Source organism: Amphibalanus amphitrite, unplaced genomic scaffold, assembly GCF_019059575.1.
Source record: "Amphibalanus amphitrite isolate SeventyFive unplaced genomic scaffold, NRLGWU_Aamphi_draft 000260F_arrow, whole genome shotgun sequence".
Taxonomy (NCBI): domain Eukaryota; kingdom Metazoa; phylum Arthropoda; class Thecostraca; order Balanomorpha; family Balanidae; genus Amphibalanus; species Amphibalanus amphitrite.
Genome location: NW_024881755.1, coordinates 194,273 through 218,169, shown reverse-complemented (window position 1 = coordinate 218,169; position 23,897 = coordinate 194,273). Strand labels below are relative to the sequence as shown.

The 23,897-nt window shown below is 46.6% G+C and overlaps 1 protein-coding gene across 1 annotated transcript; it reads right to left on the bottom strand.

Annotated features, from left to right (window-relative positions):
- Positions 1-4,952: 4,952 nt before the first annotated feature.
- LOC122386724 lies at positions 4,953-21,443 on the bottom strand. The gene is made up of 3 exons (XM_043376218.1): positions 21,402-21,443; positions 9,035-9,337; positions 4,953-7,180 (listed from the first exon to the last, which is right to left on the bottom strand). Exons 2-3 carry the CDS (start codon positions 9,335-9,337, stop codon positions 7,112-7,114), a joined length of 372 nt encoding a protein of 123 aa, XP_043232153.1. The 5' UTR covers positions 21,402-21,443; the 3' UTR covers positions 4,953-7,111.
- Positions 21,444-23,897: the final 2,454 nt, after the last annotated feature.

The window sequence follows — 23,897 nt, the reverse complement described above, 5'->3', positions numbered from 1 at the left end:
CACAGAACCAATCGGATAAGCGCGCGAGGGCACGTTCAAGTTTTTTTGATCATTTGTGGCAGCTGACTTTTGTTACCGGACAGAAACAGTTGCGTGTCGTCTGCGAACTGAAGAATTTCTACATCTTCTAAATGAAGGCACATGTCGTTTGCGTAAATTGTGTAAAGCAGGCAGCTTAGAGAGCCTCCCTGATATACTCCTATATCGTTTGATCGACTACCGGACAGACTGTCACCAACTTTCACTTGCTGTGTGTGTCCCGTCAAATAGTTGGAGAACCATGCTACGTCAACTCCGTACAAGGTGAGTTTCCTAAGTAGAAGCTGGTGATCGACCACATCAAAACATTTTGATAAATCTAGCAGGATAAGAATAGTTATTTGACCAGTGTCCATCGCTCGGTAAATGCGCTCAGTCACCACGGACAGTGCAGTCTCAGTTGAGTGTGATGCTCTGTATCCGTGCTGGCTCGGCGTAAAAAGATGATTGTTCTGGAAATAAGAGATGAGTTGTTGTTGGACGATCCGTTCAATGACTTTCATGATGGCAGGTAAAATGGACAATGGGCGGTGATCAGCTGGCTCGATGGCGTTGGTGTGTTTTGGCAATGGTGTGATCAAAGCATGTTTCCATGAGCTGGGTACATCGCCACAAGTCAAGCTAGAGTTAACGACGTTGAGAAGAACATGGCCAATGCCGTGGAAAAAGCGCTGTAACATATGAACGCTGATGCCATGTGATCCGGTCGATGTAGAGGGTTTCATGTGGTGTACTACGGCCCACAGTGTCTCAATGTCAACTGTGCTCACCTGAAATTGGCATGTATGCACACGCGGCAATCTTACAGTTACAGGCTGAGATGGCATCGGCACGCTATCGGCAGTCACACGACCGATCTGTGTGAAGAAGCTATTTAGTGCGTCGGGTGTAACTTGAACGACTTCGCGCGTTCCCTTGCTGTCGCCTATGATCGGACGCAACACGCGCCACATCTGGGATGGACCAGCTCGCCTACACTCCCGCTCCAGATGCGCCACGGTATCACGACGGATCGCCGCTCGGCACTGCCGGTTTATCGCCTTGTACCGGTCACGGCCGGGAGCCGATGTATCCGCAAGCGCGCGGCGTCGACTAGCGAGCAGGTCATTGTTTTGGTGAAGATAATTCGAGAATGGTTTCCACTCGATTTGCTACGTACGCTTTAAATCTGCTTGTTTTATTGTTGATGTAGCGTAGAACAGTCGTGCTGTCAGTCCAGTATGTGACACTGTCCACAGGGATGTCAAGTTCTCTCTTAACTACCGCGCCCAGGCGAACGGCAACTGTTGCAGCCGCTAGCTCCAGTCGCGGTATTGTGACGGCCTTGACGGGAGCCACCCGGGCCTTGCCTAGCACAAACGAGCAGTGTATTTTTCCTTCTTGGTCCTGTATTCTTAAATAAGTAACAGCTCCGTATCCGACTTCGCTGGCATCTGAAAAATGATGAACTTGACATGACGTTATCGTTTTGAAGCTCGCTGGTGTGAAACACCTTTCAACGCTGAAACATGCAAGGCTATGCATTGAATGAAACCAACTGGTCCAATTTCTGTGTGCTTCTTCTGACAGCGTTTCATCCCAACTAATCTTGCATCTACATAGGTGCTGCAATAATATCTTCGGTTTCATCAGTACTGGAGCAATGAAGCCAAGTGGATCAAAAATAGAACTGATGGTTGAAAGTATTCCACGTCTCGTGTTAGCGTTTACTTCAGCTGCCATCTTAAAGCATAGCGTGTCTGTTTCTGTGTTCCAAAGGATGCCCAGGGCGCGCTCTCTTGATGGTGACGCTGGGGTTAAACTTGGGGTTTTTTCGTCTGACGCTCTATCTTCCACTGGAACTGATTTAATGACTGATTTTTCATTGCTAACGAACTTTGTCAAATGAAAGCCACCCTTCTTGCAGACAACGCTAACGTTTCGAATTAGTTGAACTGCCTGCTCGACCGTACTGACTGATTTCAGGCAATCATCAACATAGAAATGTCTGTTAATGGTATTTTGTGTCGTTAAACCTCCGTAATCCGCTGAATAGTCCTTTCCTGCTTGTCGAAGAGCGAAATTTGCGCAACTAGGTGACGAAACAGCACCGAAAAGATGAACCCGCATTCGATACTCTTCTAGTTGTGTATCTATGGCGCCATTTGGCCACCAGAGAAACCTTAGGTAATCGGCTTGCTCCACTGGTACACGAACTTGATGGTACATGGCCTTAATGTCAGCCATAAATGCGACCTTTTCTTCACGGAACCGTAAAAGAACACCAATAAGACTATTTGTCAAATCGGGGCCTTGAAGTAAATGGTCATTGAGAGAAACTCCTCCGTATTTCGCCGAACAGTCAAAGACAACTCTGGTCTTTTCCGGTTTTGAGGGATGTTGCACGCCATGATGTGGCAGATACCAAAATGTCCCCTGTATCGTTTTACTTGGGTCGTTATCAGTCGCTAACTTCGGAGCGAGTTCGGCGTGACCGTCGATCAAAAGCTGTTTCATGTAGTCAGCGTAACGGGCGTGCATAACGGGATTTTTCATGAATCGTTTTTTTCGGCCCTTCAGCTCGCCTTTCAGCCAGTTTTCTGTTATTTGGAAGTTTTGTTGAGTTTTCTCTAAAGGGTAGTCGTATTTCGTAACGACCATGAATCATTTTGATGCTTGAACTAACCATTGATTCCCATTTCTTGTCTTCTTGAGATAAGATAAGTTCACTGTTCTCCCTTTCTGTAAAATCACTGTTGTACATAGAAACTAATAGTTTCTCAATTTCATTGTGATGCGCTTCAGTATGATTGACTTTCCTTGCATTACTTTGTGACGGTTTCCATGGAGATCTTGGCCCTACCACCGTCCAACCGAGAACCGTCTTCACCGCATATGGGCCGCCGTTCTGACTATGTATTACTTCCCATGGTTCCATGGCCTTGGGACAGTCGCACCCAATCAGAATCCCAATGTGCTCTGTTTCTAGTTCAGAGATTTTAACTTTGTGGAGATGCTTCCAACTATTTAACAATTGTGCATCTGGTATATCATCCTTTGATAGTGGAATCTTGTTAATTGTAAATGCGGGAGGCAAAGGCAACGTGTTATGTCCGTCGATATCGGATATTTGTAATCCTGTCAAAATAGTACTCCGAAGGTTACTCTTTTCTCGCTCTACCGTTGTCAAGGTAAGAGTAGTATCGTCGCCAGATAAGCCAAGCTCATTTGCGACGCGCCTCGTCACAAACGTGGCAGAGCTGCCGTTGTCGAGAAATGCGTACGTTTCGACACTTCGCTGATTTGGGCCGTTTAGCACCACTGGGATCACAGACATTACAGGTCCGGCCTGGTCGTCAATGACACTATAACACATTTGGTTGGATTCGTGTTTTGAGACGTCAGACTTTGTAGTATTTTCTTGAGCCGTATCGCTTAATTCTTGTACATTCTTGGTTTGGATTGTTTCTTCCGCATGCAGGATGGTGGGGTGCTTCCTAAAACATTTTTGACATGTTTTACGATTTTGACACTGCTTCGAAATGTGACCGCTCATTAAACAGCCGAAACAAAGTCTGTTTTCTCTTACTACCTTTAATCGAAACTCGGTGCTCTTTTGCCTCAGAGCTTCGCAATTTTCAATGTCATGTGTAAGATTACAATATGGGCAATTACGATCTTTGCGGAATTTGTCTTCCATTTTGATATTGAAAGCGTTCCTATTTCTTGACCTTTCTTCATCGCAAGTATGCGCGACTCTTCTATTTTTTGCTAAACACGCCATTTCGGTCGTTCCAAAAACAGGGTCTGTCATGACTTGTACTTCTCGTTCTACAAACTCGACTAAATCGACAAAGTTCAATCTTCTTCCTTCTTCCGTAAAACTGTACACCCTACGACGCCAGCGCTCTTGTAGTGAGTAAGGGAGCTTGCTTATAATGATTTGCAAGTTTTTGGGATGATTAACTTCACTTAATGCAGATATTTCCTCGGTTGCGTTGAAACAGCTTCGTAAAAGGATAGCAAAGTCATCAAGACAAGTTACATCGCTCGGCTTCATATATGGTCATTGAAAGATTTTTTCTATATAAGCCGCAGATATTTTGTATTCATCTCCATATTTTCTTTCCATTGCCTTTCTTGCTTCGATATATCCCTTCGATGGGTCGATGTTCATGTAACTTCGCACTATTTCGTTTGGCTTCCCTTTCGTAAATTGTTCGAGAAAATGTAGTCGTTCGGAAAAGTCGTCAGTTCGTTCGGCGATTCGACAATCAAAGGCGCGAATAAAACCTCTGAATTTTAATGGATCACCCTCGAAACACTGTATCGTTGATGGCGGTAAAAGGTTTCTCTTTTGCTGGGTCGGTAAAGATGAAATGGCCAATAATTCTTCTGTCCTGTTGGTTGACCGGCATTCTCGTTCACAGCTTGTTTTTCGCGATGCATGACTTCGTGCACTAGTTGAAGTTTCGCTTTGACAAGCTAACGCCTGTTCTCGCGCTTCTGAGGCAGCGATTTGTTCTTCTAACTCTAATTTCGCCCTTTTCATTTGTAATTCTAGCTCTTCAATTTGAAGTTTTTGTTTCTCCTCTAAAAGCGTCATTTTAACTTTCAGTTCTGCTCTTTTAGCAATTTCAGAAGCCACATGCGATATCATACTAGAAGATGATAGAGATTCGTATGAGGTCGTTGATATTACATCATCCGCATTCTCTTCGAGTTTTGCACTATCCAACCGTCTTCTAAGTTCCTCCTTTCTTCCCTTCTTCGAAAGTCCTCTTCTCTTAAGCTCTTCTTTGATGTCCTTGGTAGTCATTTCCATGTCGACTTAACGTTCGATTGAAAAAGACTTCTAAATTTACCAAAACAAAACAATTACTTTTAAACTTATGTAACAGCCAGCTCATTGAAACCCCATCAAAAACCTTTACGAGCTTTATTTACATATATTGACGGAAAAAAGGACGAAAGACGAACAAGGTTCTAAGTAGTTAAACTATCAAGCTTGTCGTTCGACTGAAACTGTCCAAATTTAAACGGAATAAGTCGTGTCGTCTTGTCGGCTTGTTGGTCGGGTTCGTTTCTTTCTGGATCTTTTCGTTTCGGTTCGTTTAGCAGAGCGCCTCGCTTCGTCTCGTTTAAAAGTAATTTTGACGGTTTCCTGGCCGTTAACACAACAAAATAACTTAATTAAACTTAATTTCTATCAGGAGCTTAAAACTTAACTTAGGAAAACTTAAAGGTGAAAAATTTGAATTTCCTCCTGGGTCAACGTGGACGTAAATTTGATCTGAATTGTTGCGGATATCTCGAGGAGTTGCGAGAATGACACCGTCGATAGGCGGGGCATCTACAAGACAAGTCACGTCAAAGTTATTTTCCCGAATTAAGCGTTTCCTGATATATTGCCGCAAATATTGTCAAGAAGATGAAGTCAGGCTGTGCTATGCGAGAACAATCGCCGAACCTTTTTATGGATAGTTTGACCAAGATTACTTTACTAGTTTGACAGGATGTCAGCAAAATCGCTTCCAAAGAGCTGTGTTCTTTCCAGAGCCAGTCATAAACTTATAACAGTGGCCATGTTTGTGTGGCCAAGTGCGTTAGTTTTGGTCATTAAGGTGTTCAAACCTAACACAAAACATATAGGTATGTATTATATATGCATACAGGTCTTACCTCTTCACACATCAATAAATTTGTTCAAGGTTACCACCGTTGCAAAGACACAATTCTTGTTGTGTAGTTATGGAAATTAAAAAGCAAATACATTTAAATGTTATGAAAATATGCCAGTAAATAAGGAAACATGTGTGCTGCTGTACTGTTTTTCTCCATTTGAAGCCGAACCGGAAGAAGGAAAAGGAACATCTCCAACCCTGGCACGGGGTGGGTTACCAAAATAACAACATTAGGTACCTACAGAGTCCAGGGATCAACACGCAGCACAAGTGGACCGCGTTAAACACACACGATAGACGGCATGAAAACCGGCTACAAACGCTGTTTAGCCCTCTAATAATATTTTCCGTAAATGCACGATCAGCTAATGACTTTCATTCGCGATATGCATCACAATCACATGTGTTAGATAACGCAGTGATATTTCACCTAAGAAATGAAACAATTTTACGATAACATAATACCAACGAGGGGTTCTGACTTTATGACTGAAATATAATCCCAGCTCACTTGCTTGACAGAGAGTCGAATTATAAAACAGCCTCTGATGTAATCTGATTTTAGTATTTTTAAATGCCTGCTGATGTAGAATGCTGAGATTTATTTGCACAAACGAAACATGAAAGAAACAAAGGAGGACTGTGGGGCTAATTTATGTCCAATAGCAAAGCATTGCTGACTAAAGATTGTGATAAATGACAAAGGTCAAATCAGGACAGCTAGTGTCACGAGCGGAATAGAGGGCTGACCTAATATGACCTCAGGTGTGTTGCTGCCCTACGTGAGACCTTGCGGGCTCTCCTAGCTCCGAGTGATTGAATTTTTATTACATTTTGCGCAAATGAGTCGTTGGGTACTGCTTTGTTGACAAAACTCGACGGAACACTGGCAGACACCCGCGATCTGTCGTGATGAAATCGGTTATTTGAACCTGCATATGACCACACAGTCGGTATCTGTCGCGCCTGAGTACTGGTTATCGAAGCCGGTGGCCCTTTGTCGCAGATAAGCACTGCAGTAGTTACATAGTCAGACTGAGGTGCTGTCTGCGGTGTGATTATCCACCGAATGCAGTCGATATGTAAAGTCTGGATACCGGCAGCCTGAAGCTGGTCCTCGTATGTAGGTAGACATCCTCCATTGGCCACCGCATTCAGACCGTCCGCAGTCTGGACACTCCCGCCCGGCTGAGGCCGTCTGTTTGGTGGGTCTGGACCCTGGTCCGCTGAGACTGCTCGCAGACGGTCTCCGGTCTCAGCCGTGGTCTGTGTGGTCTGCAGACCACCGTCCGAGGCCTGTCATGGCAGACAGCGCTGTCTGCACTCCACACAGCTGACTGAGAGCTCCAGCAGACAGCCACTGTCCGCAGAGATCTCGGTGTTTTCTCGGCGGTCGCCGTAGTGGAGCTCTAAGTTGTCTTGTAGATATCATAGATGCTGCTTTTTACCCGGCAGGCAGCAACTCGGTTCGCCTCCCGCTGGAAGAGCAACGGCAGGGTGTCAACCAGGAAACAAATACAACTTTTCCTTACATTGATTTTGATGTCATGCATACACTTTTCGCAGCTAGTTGCAGCCATAGACAGTAGACACTGTTATGCAAGCATTTCAATCGCGGCAGCGTAAGCTCCGTGTTTCGCCATCCTCCAAGCGGGACACCGTCGACCGACAGTCTTCTACCCACGCCCCCAGGTGGCACTGGTGCCTACTTTGTGAGTATCGAGCTCTGTTCGGTCCCACCGAGCCAAACAGCTGATCCAGCTGAGTTTGGTGTATCAATAAGTTGCACTTTTACAGCCGCATTTCTGCACCAATGCAGTTTGTGCCCTAATTCGTGAAATGTGATAGCCAAGACTGAGTTGCAAATAAAAAATGATGCCTAATTAGGTAGGTATAATCTAAATCTGATATGCATAGTTTAGGGGCAGCAAACTATATCAGAATTATATGATAATCATTATTTTTTATTTGTAGCTCTCCGCCATCAGATTTTATAAATATGTCCAACAATATTGAACAATTGTGCCCTAATAGACGGGAGCTCTGGCTGTAGGTACAGAACAAAATTCTGCCACTGGGTACCCCGGATACTGCTGCTCTCTTTTGGAAGATATCAGAAAGGCCGCGGACTAGTGCAAAAAGAATCGCAGACATTGCTTTGATCGGAGGATCTCAAACACTGAACTTGACGTCACTTACTAACTGGGACACACTGATGGGAAGGAAAAAGTCCTTAGAAGTTATACTTTAACCCCTTTACTGGAAGTACATTAACTGTGAGACGGGGGGAGGGGGAGGGAATTCGCTCCCTTCATATCTTGAGAAATGTTTGGTTGACTTCGATGCGTTGAACGGTATCCGTGATTTTTAACTTTGAGTTACTTTGTTATGCATTAAATCGCGTACCTTTTAACTGTTATATATTTTTTGCGTGCAATGCAAAAATGAGACCTGTGACAATGCCGTATTATTATTATTTTATGACGAAACTTGCGTGATATGTATGCAAAGCGTCGAGCCGGCGCGGTGGGAGAATCGTAGTCATATCGTTATGGTGCTCAGTGTACATACTTTGAGTTACAGATAGCTGGTAACACTACTCCTGTCTCTATCCTTGCTAAGTGAGACAGTATCGGGTGATAAAATACGACTGTGCGGTAAAAAAGCCATGCCTGCATTGTTAAGCCCCAAATGCAGAGACTCATTTGAGTCGATAGGATGAACTGTTTATAGTTTCAATAACCGTCCCTTAGAAATCCCAGCATACAGGCAGGGATTTCAGGTCCCAGGCAGCCAGCATTGTGTCCAGAAATCGTTTGTCAGGCTTTATGTGAAATTTATGCCGTCAAATTCCGTGCAGATAATTGTATCGCTTGTCTAAGAAACGCATGCGACGCGCGACGTGGCTAAGATTAGAACCTATGTATATGTGAAAGCACGAAGTGCTTTATATAACCGATTTACATCGATGGGAATGAGAATATTTTGCTTAGGCTTGGAATTATCCCAAGATGTCCCCACGTGTATTGTGAAATTGGTAAGATATTATACAAGATGACATTACTTTCTCTCTCCTAAAAGCTTGCAGTCTAGGAGAGATAAGAAGATTCTCAAAAAAAAAAAATAATGACAATAAAGGTCACGCCACTGCAGTGCCAGAAGATGCCAAATCGGTGAGCAAAGAGCACGTGTCTGACACCTTACTCGTGTCGAACCAAGAGCATCCCATCTTGTATCCGTCGTTGGCCTCGGTGCCTCTCTACCACGGTGGAGACTCGCCGGCTCGCGTGCCTCCATCACTCGGTTCGTCCCCGTTGCCGCCGTCCGCTCACCATGATCGCGTTGAAGACCTGGCGCAGGACGGCGCCGTCGACGGCACAGGATCGGCGCGGGCCGCGGTGGCCGCTCGGCGGCGGGCCGCTCAGCTGGTGGACCGACGGGACGGCCAGCTCGCCCGAGTCGAGCTCGTCGAGCAGCCTCAGTGCCGACGGCCCCGCCGGTCCCGACGGCACCGGCGGCACCGCCGAGCGCTTGCCGTGCGCCCAGTCGACGGAGAACTGCATCTGAGCGGCGGCGACCGTGGCCTGGATCCAGAGCGGCAGCAGTGCCACCAGCACGGCCGGCGCGATCGGCATCTGAGGCACGGACAGCAGAGATACAATAAGTTAGCTGCAGCGCTCCCGGGTCCTGGACCTCGGGCAGCGCGCTAGGCATCTGAGGCATACACAGAAAGACACGGTTAGTGAGCTGCACTGCAGTGGCCGAGAGTTACAGAGTCTCTGGGTCTGGAACTCGGCCGGCGCGCTCGGCATCTGAGGCACAGATAAAAGAGAGACACGTGGGCGTGGTGTCAGTAAGCTACATAAAGCGTCCGAAAATTGACTCCTGAGCCCTGGTTCGCCCTGCATCTTAGTCCATTCCAGGCCTCTTATCAGTCCCCCATATCATATCAGTTCCTAGCACTTCCGCACACCAGCTCTCGCTCACCATTAGTCTGCTAGCAGTTATCATGAGGAGGGGGCGAGCTGACGTGGGGCTGAGTAGCTCTCTAGGGAGTAGGTAGCCGGGGCCACCACTGGAAATATCGCGCCTTATCAACTGGCCGACAGGCACCGGGCATTTCCGACCGTTGAGTGTGGACACTGCCGGCGGTGGAGTGTGGACACTAGACAGTGGCCTGCCGAGTGTGGACGGCGCTGGAGGGACGTCCATCTACCCCCTCCCCAACTCCCACCCACGTCCGGTCGAACCGCCCGCCGAAATCCCAGAGAAATGACGCCCACACTTCACCGTCACGTCGGCTGGATCGGGCCACCGTCACAGGACGAAACGATTACAAAGGTACGAGCTGGACAAGGTATATGAGGAGGAGGGGTAACGCAACTCAGACTTGTAAATTGCAGCTCCACCGAGTGGCGAGTGCTTGGCAACCGGCGAATTGGCTGACAACTCGTTGCGAGATAAACGATGGTAGTACAAGTATGTATACTGAGAGAATCAGCCACCAACACCAATACATCAACTCATTCTAATCTGCATCTGTTTGACAACTTCCTTGTTGAAATTCGTAGGCTTTAACCCGTCAGTTGCTAGGATATTTCGCCAAACGCCGTTTGCTGGGGGGAGGGGGGGTGGCTAAACGCCAGCCGCAGCTCGAGAACCAATAAGCACAGCGCAACGCTCGAGGTGACAAACGAAAGAACGTGACGAGACGCTTCGAATGAGTATTTGAAATTTGAATTTCGAGGTCACAGGTCGGGTCAATGTCAGGTCAAACACCTGAAAATGGGCTTACAAATTTCGATAGCATGGATTTAACCCGCGCACCGACGGGGGTCTGCGCCAACTTAGTACCGACGGGGGGGGGGGGGGGCGGATGACCGCCCCCCCCCCTGAGATCTCGAGAACGAAGCAAGATAGCGACAAGCGGTAAACGGCATCGGATACGCACGGTCAAGATCTACAATTTTTACTAAGGTCATTTTCAGGTCAGGTCAAAGATGACGTCACAGGGGTCGAAAAAGTCAAAATGGCGGCGCTAAATATGGAGAGAGTTTTTCTCGAATAACTTTCGAATTAGTCAAGATAGGAACAAACTAAGGGCATCATCGTGATCCTCTCGTCAATCCGCATCGAATGATATATATGTTGACCTCGAAAGGTCAAGGTCAAAGGTTGACCTCAGGTCACGTGACCTCGAGGTCATCATGTATATCATTCGATGCGTCTTGACGAGCTGAACACAATGAGACCATCCACGCGTCTGTATCTTGTTCCTGTACGGAGTTATTGGCCAAAAACCTTTGGTGACCTTTGATGACGTCACATGACCTCACAGTTGCCCAACAGCAAAACAGACCTCAAGGTAGTGAAGGTTGATCGTATATGAAGTCATGTATGGTATATGGGGCCATTCCGACCCGTTTTAGTGGTAAAAACAGGGAGTTGATTTTTCCCCCATTGACTTATAATGGGGAGGTCGCGAAATTGACCTGACCTTAGGTCACCGATATCAAAATTCCGAGATATACAAATTGTAGCTACTAATGACCTAATAACATCCTGCGACTTTCAAAGGCCTCCGACATCTACTGTAGCTCTGGCACGGTGACAAAGTTGCAAAAAAGTGACTTGAGGTTGGGTCATTCAAAGTGACCTGGTGACCTGACCTTGAAAGGTAGGAGGTTCAAACTTGCACACCATGTGTAAAATTGATGAGCAAATAGTCATACAAAATTTCGCGGCGCTACGCGCCGCGGTTTTCCCGCTATTCGCGAAAAACCTCAGGGGGGGGGGCGGATATCCGCCCCCCCCGTCGGTGCGCGGGTTAAGAACCTCGTACTCAGCGTTTCTCGTCATAAGGTTTCCTCTTCTTACGAGCAATAAGTAAGTGCGCTCTTTTTGCGAAGCTCTAGCTCGATCAGAGGTTAATTGACCCGCCCCCCCCCCCCCCCTCCTTCCCCGTTAGCGACTATGAAGACAGTACGTGCATTAACAATGGAATGTTCAAAATTACAAGGAAAAAAGTGAGAAACAATCTTGAATCTGCCAACATTGGTACCAGACGAAAGAAAAATGATCCTGTTCAAACGTTTTAACTAGTTAGCACGGATACAAAAACGAAGCTTTAACAGGCAATGAGCAGCGAAGAAGCAATTTTCTGAAATTAATGACCTAGGTAATTGGCAGAGTAACTTTGAGAAAAAACAGCGGGCTCGCCATTCGTTTAGATTTCGACACTTAGCAGTAAACGGCGAGTGCAGGCCGCCAAGCGCCTCTGGGTCATGACACATGCAACGAGATCAACGTCTCTTAAAAGGCCGCCCCACACTGGACGTCGCATGCGGGTTGCGAGTTTTTGGATTTTCGGGTTTCTTCAAAATCAAAAGATACAATCGGCTGAGTGACCCACACTACCATCTAACAAGCGAGTCTGCGTGTTTTTAGCTTGCGAGCGACTTTGCATCACATTCCAAAAGTAGATTTTGAGTCAACTTCCGATTTTCCTCGCTGCCAGGTCTGCGAGTTCTGCGAGGTTTGCGGGTTTTTCGTTGGAGTCGAATTTTGGTTCGTTGCGCTGGTATTGCGACTATATGTAAGTTTCTGAAGGTGCACCGGCTTCACTGCATTCATGAAGTTACCATAAGGGAACGGTCTAATCACTCATGAATTAGTATTATGCCCGCAAACTCAAAACCCGCAAACTCGCAACCCGCATGCGAGTTCCAGTGTGGGGCAGCCTTAACCCGCGACCGTTCTGGTGTTCTGAGTTTTCCATGCAGTGCTGGGGAGGAAGCGTTTCACCGCCCCCCCCCCCCCCGTCTAACTCTGCTCCTGGGCCAGGTATATAGTGACTTGCGGTAAGGTAAGCGGTATTGAAAAGAGCGTCAAAACTCAAAAGTAATTAAAATATTTACTTAGCCGTTTTTCTAGGTCAAGTCAGGGAAAGACCAGGTCACTAGTGGTCATCAAGGGTCAAACTTTTGCCTATTTCAACAATTTTTGACAAACGGCGGCAAAACTCGGGAGCCAATAAGACTACAGCGCCACAGAAAAGCGCATTCGATAACTCATTAAACGTTCTTTCTGCAGACCGCCCTCAGATTCGAGTTAAAATCAACGGTTTAGGCTTTTGAGGGAAATACTCATAAAATAGCCGTTTTTTACGAAAAGCGTTTCTGAAAACATTTTACTCAGGAATACCTATACGACATGGCTTTTGCCAGCACCGTGTCCCTCTCTTCAAGACGCGTCGAATGGACCTTGAAAGGTCGTTTTAAGAATTTGACCTAAGATCAGGATATGACCTGACCGGAAAAGGCCATTCGCATAAAAGTCGATCCGTATCGTTGAGCTTATCTCAGCTCAGGTGTTTTCATCGCGCTAGTATATATCTAGGTATCTCAAAAGTTACTGAAAAACTGCTGAAACTTTTCGTGACCTGAGATGACCTAAGGGAGATAAGGAGAGGTCATGGGTGCAATTTTCCGAATCAGTGTGCCATTTTCACCTGCATAGATAACATGATTCATGTCACCTGTTATCCGATGTTTGAGAGTGTTTAGTTTGACATTCGTCTCGAAAAGGTGCATTTCAATTTCCGCCTTACAATGGAGATGTCACAAAATTGACCTGACCATATGGTTACCGATATCAAAATTCCGAGATACCCATTTTATAAATTGTCTTTTTTCTCTAATACATTATAATTTATAATACATTATTTTATCTAATGTTTGTCAATCGCCTGAAGTTTCAAAGCGATCGCTCTGTCGGCATGGCTATGGCGAGCATCGGAACTTTTTCTAAGAAGAGGTTACTTGACTAGAACTGGTGACCTGACCTTGATCGACCCGGGTCTGAAATTTTCACATGGGCAGAATAGATGCACGCTAAGGTCTGCCAAAAACCTTAGGGGTAAGCCCCCCCCCCTCCCAGCACGGCGCGAGTTAACAGGAGTTTGACGGCAGCAGATTGGCGGCGGTTTTCTGTGCGAAAGGTCAAGGTACTTGATTATGACGTAACTGAAATGTGAATTTCCACTTAAGTAGATGCATTTATTACACGTGTACTACTACTCTTGTGTACATGCAAAAATGTTGTGTGTATGCGTGTGACTTTTCACGTACCGTTGCGGAGTCTCGCCTCCCTCTGCTGACGTGACCCGACCACGCTGAGGGCCGCGGCGCGGCGCGCTGAGCAGCTCTGACACCAGCTCGGCCCGCACGCACCACCTTTGTATCGGCACGACCCGCCCACAGCCGTGACGTCATCAAAGCGGGGGCGGGGCCTGCACAGCTGGGAAATTCGTCAGCCGTAGATAGCAATGGAAAATTTCACTTACGAAACGCAGCGAAAAAAAAAACTGAACCTTCATCAAACCAAAACGTATACGTAAATTTTAATAGGGTCAGATAATGATTTTCTCATTTTCCTTTGAACTGTGGCAAATATTTCCTATTGGGGCTGATGTAACTTCACATTACATTTTTTTTCAAGCGATTCATCTTTTTTTTCTATCCCAAAAATATTCGGAATGGCTGTCGAATTCGCGCTTACGATTCATGAATATTTGCATACTCTTTTTTAGTTTTAGGCAGCGCGTACAAAAAGCGCAACTGAACTCACCTTTTTACAAGTCTCGAAGTGCAAAATGTTTATCATGGTGAGCACTTTTGAGTGCTGCCTTTTACTCTACGCCAACGGCTCCAGAGTTGACATCACCTTCTCCAGAACGGCGCGTTTACCAGGAGACCCTGCAGCGATGCGCGTGCAATCCATTCACTAGGAATCGAGAGGGCATGTATCATTGGACCCATGATAATAAGTATTGATAAATTCGAAGCGTTTTTTATTCAATTTAGCATTGCGTTTTATTTTCATATTGCATAGGTAAAGTTATCATGCTTATTGAAGGCACTCGGCAAAGTTCGATAGAATCGTGCAACGCGGATAAATGGAGGTGTGTTCGCTTTTTTCTTGGTGTAAAACCGCATGGTCTTGCTGCCATCGTGTGATTTTAAACGACATTGAAAATGTTATCTCGCTAATATCTCAAAATAGATAGAGGAACCTAGGGATCAGTGCACTTTACGGTCATTCAGCAAAATTCATTGTGAACCATGTCACGACCCGACGGCCCCTCGAGGATAGGTAGGTACTGCTGACTAAATGAAATTGCGCTTTCATCCAACACCACCAAGTGTTAAAATCGTGCACTCGCATTTAAACAATAGCTCATGAGCAGCGTGGAGAGGACGGCTGTTTGCGCGTTATCGGTCACACAGCCTCTATATAACGACTGGAATTGTGACTGACGGCTCCGACGTTCCCCAGGGAGGCGCCCTCGGGCAGACAGTCGCTGTCGAGCCTGGGATAACGCTCTCGTCTGACACCTGTGGAACAAACAATCGGCGGCGACTGTGGGCGCCAGCCGTCACCGCCTGTCAGCGGAGCCCGCCGCCATGGACGGTCTCCCTGCGGGAATCCGGACTGGGTGTGCACGCGATCAATCACAGAGCGATCAGAGTCTGAGTGCCGGCGCGCCGCCGGTAGCCCGGTGCCGCTGATATCGCTCAGGTATCGGACGGCGGTCCAAACAGTTCAATTAGGGACGGCCCGGAGAGGGATTAGCCGCTGACGGAGCCCGTGCCGGAGCGCCGCGCTGTTACCAGTCCGTGTCACCGGCGGCCCCCCTTCCTCCCCGGGGGCGGCACCTGCGCACACCTGCCGCTGAGCCATAACGAGCCGACAATCACGCACTGACGGCGCACGCTGCAGAGGGCAATTATCGCGCCTCACTGCAGCAGTGGAGAGGCAGCCGGACGGCTGGCGGGGCGGTCGGCCGGAGTCAATCAGAAGCGCCGGCGCGCGGACCCGTCCAACTCCGTCCGCGCGCGGCTCTTCACCCACTCGGGAGCTCACTCAGTCCTCTTCCAAACGCATATTGAGTGGGCTTGATGTGGCGCTAGCAACCAACAAAGATATGGATCTGGGAGCATGAATCGTCAGCTATAGGGCCGTGGGTGCCCCAAATCGACCTAAGCCTGAGCTACGAGTACGAGTTGGTCAGGCTTGGGGGACTGGGAAGGTACTGGGTAGGACGCTCGGCCGGTACGGTGGGCATTGCTCATTGCTCACGGAGACAGCAACACCTCATCGGATGGATGTAGAGCTTGATCGCTAGCGACAAACACTCTAAGACGGCTTGATCTGTGTGCAGAAATGAGGCGACGAGTGCAATGCTTACACATTTCAATGTCACTCTTTGACAGTCGAGAATTTAAAAAAAAAACTGCAAATACCCTGCCTGTTCATAACATAGCAGACGTTGAACCGTTCTCTCGATTCTATTGTTGTGTCTCTCTTATCGAGAGGCGGTAAATTATCTAAAGTTTGACCTAAATTCAGTTGCATCATGCATGCTCTAACCGAAAAAGGTCATGCTGTACATTGACTGATCTGTGTTGTTGAGCTGAAGGTATTACAAAATACGTCGACTTTCAGCACTCTACCATGTCTACCTTGTCTTCTTAAAATCATAATATAGACTTTCAAATAGGATAAATGATAACAATAACAAGTCAAATGTATATTTAGACACACAAAGCTTTCGGTATGAAAATACCTTGATCACTGTGTCAAACAGAAATGAGGACAGAAATGATCACTGGCATTGACCGGCAGCCTGTACACAAATATAAAAAAGCACTCGAAAAATATATCACAATCAGGGTATATTGAATTAGGTATCACAATCACGAGATTATCTATCGGGGTCCTGCTACCACTGAATATATAGGCCTGTACACATTCAGCTGTTGTGCTGTTGTCAGCTGAAATAGGCTCCGCCCACCGCTTCTGGCTGACGGAACTGTATACATTTGGCTGATGAGAAATGTCAGCACTGGCTGACTGTTTACAAATATGGCGTTTTCGAATAGTTCGGAAGCAGGTTCTCTTTTATGCAAGTTTTGTTAAACACAACAGCATAATGGGCACTTATCTTCTTCTTATTAAGACTTTCGAGGCGGCGAATGCACTGTCGAGGTTCGGGTTCGTGAGAATGTAAAATATTACCAAAAGATGTCATAAATACAAAATATCATAGCTATATTGTTGTTCGACGTTTCGATCTATCAGAGATCATTTTCAAGAAAATTACAGTCACACAGTTTTAGAAGTCATACTTTGAGATAAATGGGTTCAATTACATTTTTGGAACAGATATTACGGATATGATACTAAAACTATTCAGTCGATGAGTCACAGCATTCAAAACAAAATAACACACTTTTGTTTTCGTACATGAGCTATAACCCTAAACACATTCGTTCATCCTCCGCGAAGGAAGGTCACATCAAAAACACCATAGCGAGATACGTACGCGCATATGACAGATAAATCAGTCAACCCGCCGCGAGTACTTTGTCGTACAGTGATAGAGATGTGTTCTGCTTTGTCTGAATGTTGATGATTGGCTTTTTGTCGCGAATGTACACTGTTTCAAGTGTGACGAGCCGTCTACGATCCTGACAGTGTGCTAGGATGGATGTGTTGGTCACGAGATCGTCACGTGTGAGTGCGGTGTTGTGATGTTCTGTGTAGTGTTTCTTGGGGGCTCCGTCCTGCAGGTGCATTGTGAGACGTCTGCTCAGAGACGTTGTGGTGTGACCAATGTAGTATACTTCGCGGGTCGCGCAGTCCCCGGCTGTACATTTAAACTGGTATACTACATTGGTCTGCTTGAGTGTTGCCGTGCTGCGTGTGGGATTGTTTTGCATCACCAGTGAGGATGTCTTGGGGCTAGTGTAGTAGACCTGAACTACCAGTCGCTGTTGCCCATCCGTAGGTTGGCAGTTACGGCGAACAATACCGCGGATCACCTGCTCATCCGTCTTCCATGTTGGAGACATCGTGCTGCGGTAGTACACTTTTAGCTCGTCTTTCTTTGTCTTTGGCTCCTTGTTTGTCACATGGTTCTCAAGCATGTTTTTTACAGCGTCGTCAAACATGGAATTGCTGTACCCATTATCTACTAGGATCTTACGAACCCTCTCAAGTTCAGTGTGAAGTAGATCCCAAGTCGAGCAGTGTTTCATGGCCCGTCTAATGTACGCCCTTATGACACCTGATTTGTACGAGTCAGTGACGTCACCCTCCCCATTCATGCACCTGCCGAGGTCAGTTGGCTTCCGATACACATCTGTGACGAATTCAATCGACCGATGAATTCGTCGACATTCTTAGGTCCCAGAAACCAAAAGGTTCTCTAGCCTCTCTAGATGTGGAGAGTCTGTTCACTAATGTACCTGTTCAGCAGACTATTGAGATCATTCTTGAGTATGTCTACAATCATGAGACCCTTCCACCACCGAGACTACCCAAACGCATCCTGGAGCAGTTGCTGCTATCGTGCACAACGGAGGCGCCGTTCAGGTGCCCTGAAGGCAAACTCTATGTACAGGTGGACGGGGTCGCAATGGGATCCCCACTAGGCGTTCTGTTTGCCCAAGCCTACATGTCCTATGTCGAAAGGAAAGTGCTGCTCTGTGATGATGTCAAACCGTTCATGTACTATCGTTATGTAGATGACATTTTTGTTGACGTCGAAAATGCTGAAAAGTTAGACCTGCTGCGCATGAAACTAGGCCAAGAATCAGTTTTAAATTTCACAGTTGACCATAGCGTAGGACAGAAGCTGCCATTTTTGGACGTCATGATTGATTGCAGCAGTGGTGAATTCGTCACAGATGTGTATCGGAAGCCAACTGACCTCGGCAGGTGCATGAATGGGGAGGGTGACGTCACTGACTCGTACAAATCAGGTGTCATAAGGGCGTACATTAGACGGGCCATGAAACACTGCTCGACTTGGGATCTACTTCACACTGAACTTGAGAGGGTTCGTAAGATCCTAGTAGATAATGGGTACAGCAATTCCATGTTTGACGACGCTGTAAAAAACATGCTTGAGAACCATGTGACAAACAAGGAGCCAAAGACAAAGAAAGACGAGCTAAAAGTGTACTACCGCAGCACGATGTCTCCAACATGGAAGACGGATGAGCAGGTGATCCGCGGTATTGTTCGCCGTAACTGCCAACCTACGGATGGGCAACAGCGACTGGTAGTTCAGGTCTACTACACTAGCCCCAAGACATCCTCACTGGTGATGCAAAACAATCCCACACGCAGCACGGCAACACTCAAGCAGACCAATGTAGTATACCAGTTTAAATGTACAGCCGGGGACTGCGCGACCCGCGAAGTATACTACATTGGTCACACCACAACGTCTCTGAGCAGACGTCTCACAATGCACCTGCAGGACGGAGCCCCCAAGAAACACTACACAGAACATCACAACACCGCACTCACACGTGACGATCTCGTGACCAACACATCCATCCTAGCACACTGTCAGGATCGTAGACGGCTCGTCACACTTGAAACAGTGTACATTCGCGACAAAAAGCCAATCATCAACATTCAGACAAAGCAGAACACATCTCTATCACTGTACGACAAAGTACTCGCGGCGGGTTGACTGATTTATCTGTCATATGCGCGTACGTATCTCGCTATGGTGTTTTTGATGTGACCTTCCTTCGCGGAGGATGAACGAATGTGTTTAGGGTTATAGCTCATGTACGAAAACAAAAGTGTGTTATTTTGTTTTGAATGCTGTGACTCATCGACTGAATAGTTTTAGTATCATATCCGTAATATCTGTTCCAAAAATGTAATTGAACCCATTTATCTCAAAGTATGACTTCTAAAACTGTGTGACTGTAATTTTCTTGAAAATGATCTCTGATAGATCGAAACGTCGAACAACAATATAGCTATGATATTTTGTATTTATGACATCTTTTGGTAATATTTTACATTCTCACGAACCCGAACCTCGACAGTGCATTCGCCGCCTCGAAAGTCTTAATAAGAAGAAGATAAGTGCCCATTATGCTGTTGTGTTTAACAAAACTTGCATAAATATGGCGTTGTAAACAAATATTTCGTCTCATCTTCATGCTCTTTATTAATACAATACTTAAGCAGTTAGATATATTATCAAAATATTTACTGACAATGTGCGAAAGTAATAAGTATTTTTCTTGTATCGACAATTAATTATGAAACCAAATATATGTGAATAGCGCCAACATGGTGTCCAAATTTCATTTATCTGCAGTGCTCAATAAAAATCTGGCACGTGATTTGCTTTCATGCGCCACTACCAGTGTCCAAATGCGTCATTTATGGCTTTTGCTGACGGCTCGGCATCTCTGCACTTGCTTTCTCGATAGCAGCACAGCCCGTCAGCCCATGCTGCCGGCAGCAGAGAGGTGACGTCATGTTGCGTGTGCAACATAACGTCATCAATTTTTCAGCCAATAGTGTGAGCGATTTTCGGCTGACAACAGCACAGCAGCTGAATGTGTACAGGCCTTATAGTCTACGACATGGAATGGACAAAACGAATTTTTCCTGTAACTGCTGAGTTTTTGGCTATTTGGCAATTTAGGTGTGCTGCTGTGGTTTTGGCACTTCCGTGCTGATGGACGAAATGAGTTTTATCAAATCAACCCTCGTCGGCCGAGGGGGGGGCATACTTTTTTTCGCGATAGCTCCGAACACGCTGGCGATAGAGAGCTGAAACTTGGCATACCTGACCTTCGATTCAAGCCGGATCTTTTGACGCTAACCGCATTTTTGGGTCAGGTAAGGTTACTAACCTATGACGTCATAAGTGAACCTCTGCACGGTCTTCAGATGTCGCAACTTCGCAATGCCCTCACTGCCAGAGGAGATGTCACGGGGAAATGAAACTTGCAGGATCTAGTATCCAATATGAGTCGCACAACTTGTATATCTCGGATTTTTCCTAAAAGTTATATGAGATCAGGTCATTTTCGTGACCTCACCATTACCTAGGGGAGAGTGGTGCAGGAGGCCCCCCCTTAAGCTCAGTTACTATTTTTAGACAACTGATAATATTTAAGCGCTAACGTGTGCATGCGCTGTGAGCATGCATCATTTTCCCATACATATTTGCATTCAAAATGAATCTAGGGGGTACACAAACCGTAAACTTTAACATTTTGGAAAAAGTTGCAAAAGGGCCTCTTACACTATGGGTATGGTAAGACGCCCCCCCCTCGGGCGTTTTAAAAGTCAAGTCGACTTGTAAAAGACGCTTTGCGAACACAGCTGCAAGGCCTTTTATTTCGAAAAGCTAAGCAAATACGGTGTTATCGAAACCAATAACACTTCCAAAGCGCTCGAACAATGCGAAAACTAGCACAACCAAACGCTGATGACCAACGAAAATTGTACCTATAACCTCTAAGAAAAGAAACAGAAAAAAGAAACAAAAACAAACTCCTTGAAAAAAGAATGCCACGCCTGCCGCAGGTGCAGGCGTTTTAGCATCGGGGGCGTTTTTTTATCGGGGGGGCGTTTTATCATCCTCGAAGGGAGGGCCTCTTAAAAAAATACAGTGTTTTAACGTCCACAATATTTATGGTTTATGAGACATTTGCAGCGCACCAGAACATGGTCTATTCTGAAGCTAACATGTGACAATTTCGATGAGAAAAGATTGCATTTGATAGCCATTGTTTTTTTCAGATATATAAGGGTGATAAAGATGCATATATCTAGCAATTAAAGGGGCAAAAACAGAAACAGGCTTACCAGAAGTCGCTGCGACGCACCTGATACCTCAGGTTTCGTGAGTTGTTGTTTCAAGAGGGCTTCTGCTTTACAAGAACATTAAAAAATAAATAACATTATTGGTTTGGTAAAAAAAGCGATGGGGCCTCTTACCGACCCTGGGCGTCTTACACGGATCTATAAGTCAAGGGGAAAAATAAAAACTGCTATTCTGGCGCCGGGAACGATCTCCAGCTATCTCAAGCGCACAGAATCGTGATTTGATGCACTCCTTGCCAGGTTAGATGCGTCACTTTTGCAATGTTGACCTTGAGTGACGTCATTTATGACGTCATCAAGCAGTGGCGCGGGAACCGGGGGGGCTAGCGGGGGCCGAGCCCCCAGCCGAAAAGCTGGGGGGGGGGCTCGTAATGTATTTGAGCCCCCCCCCCCGCTGGAGGAATCGAAATCGGAAATCTACCAACATAATTTCATAGATTCATACATAGGCGCGGGAACCGGGGGAGGGGGCAGTGGGGGGAAGCTTGCCCCCACAACTCTGCGGCCGTGGGGGCGGTCCCCACAACTTTTCATGAGGCCAGGAACCGTTGGGCAGCTTGTCCTTCCCAAATTAGGGGTTGTGGGTCACATAGGAAGAAAGCATGTAGGTGAAAAATCCACCTCTTGTCTTTCATTGGCTCGGCAACTCAATTGACAGATTAAAACCTTTACTCCAGGTTGCCAAAACGGTAGTTTCTTCACTCAGCTGAGACGGAATGCCTCACTTTTTTGCATTTTTTCGTTTTTTTTTTTGTTGTTGAAAAGACCAAAGTCTGAAAAATAAGTGGCCTAAAACCGGTGAGAAAACTAGATTTGGGGGTACCCTAGGTTGATCTCTATTATGGTTCAGCCCCCCCCCCCCCAGTCTGGAAGAAGTTCTCGCGCCACTCTCATCAAGGTCATATTAGTTTTTCGTCAATAACTCCCGATCAAATTGAGCTAAGGAGTCGGGAAAGCCACCAATGGACTCAGGAAGACCTGCTGAATCGAATGATATGCGACATGACCTCTTTCGACCAACTTCGTGACCTTGGGGTGCTGACCTGACCTTGACCTGAGGTCAACACTCTAAGTTGACCTGACCCGAACAAAAAGTTTATCATTCGACGCGCCTGATCGAGGCGAACACGATGCTGCCAAAATCGCGGCTCTGCGGTCGTTTTTTTGCGAAGTTATTCACCAAAAACTGAACCGTACCTGGGGGCACTTGACCTGACCTCAGAGGTCACCGGTTGACCTAGAACCTTAAAATCGGGTACCAATCTCTGCGTGTCGTAACGGAGCACATGTTCGTTTTTTTGCCGACGCGCTAGCTCCACCAGGAGCGAAACGGCGAGGGGGGTCGTACCCCGTCTCCCCCTCGGCCGGCGCGTATGTAGAAGACTAATAGGTCCGGCGAGGGTTAAATTTAATCAAGTTAAACGTTCTTTTGAGCATAGTTCACATTATAAAAGTGAAAAGAAATAACCTCATGCTCATTTACCCGCGCCGTGCCGGGGGGGGGGGGGGTGTTTGAATGCCCCCCCCCTGCGGTTTTTCGCAGATATCTAAAAAACGGCGGGGCGCCGCGCCGCCGTTTTTTGCACTGTTTATGCATCTTTTCCGCACATGTTGTGAAAATTTCAGACCCATGTCGCCTTAGGTCAGGTCACCAGGTCACGCCAAATGGCCTCACGTCAGAAAAAATAAGAATGCTCGTCATAGCTACACCGATTGATCGATCGCCTTGAAACTTTCAGCGATTGATAAGAGCAACATTATCTATAAAATGTTTATCTCGGAATCTCGATATTGGTGACCTAAGGTCAGGTCAATTTTGCGGTTTCTCTATTTTAACCCCCGCCGGACCTATTGGTTTTCTACATACGCGCCGGCCCAGGGGGGTGGGGGCGGGTACGGCCCCCCTCGCCGTTTCGCCCCTGGTGGAGCTAGCGCGTCGCGAAAAAACGAGTGTCTGCGCCGTTACGAGACGCAGAGATTGGTACCCGACTTTAAGGTACTATGTCAACCGGTGACCTCTGAGGTCAGGTCAAGTACCCCCAGGGACGGTTCAGTTTTTGGTGAATAACTTCGCAAAAAACGGCCGCAGAGCCGCGATTTTGGCAGCATCGTGTTCGCCTCGATCAGGCGCATCGAATGATATACTTTTTGTTCGGGTCAGGTCATCTAAGGGTGTTGACCTCAGGTCAAGGACAGGTCAGCACCCCTAGGTCACGAAGTTGGTCGAAAGAGGTCATGTCGCATATAATTCGATTCGGCAGGTCTTCCTGAGTCCATTGGTGGCTTTCCCGACTCGCTAGCCCAATTTGATCGGGAGTTATTGACGAAAAACTAATATGAGCTTGATGACGTCATAAATGACGTCACGCAAGGTCAACATTGCAAAAGTGACGCATCTAACCTTGCAAGGAGTGCATCAAATCACGATTCTGTGTGCTTGAGATAGTTGGAGATCGTTCCCGGCGCCAGAATAGCAGT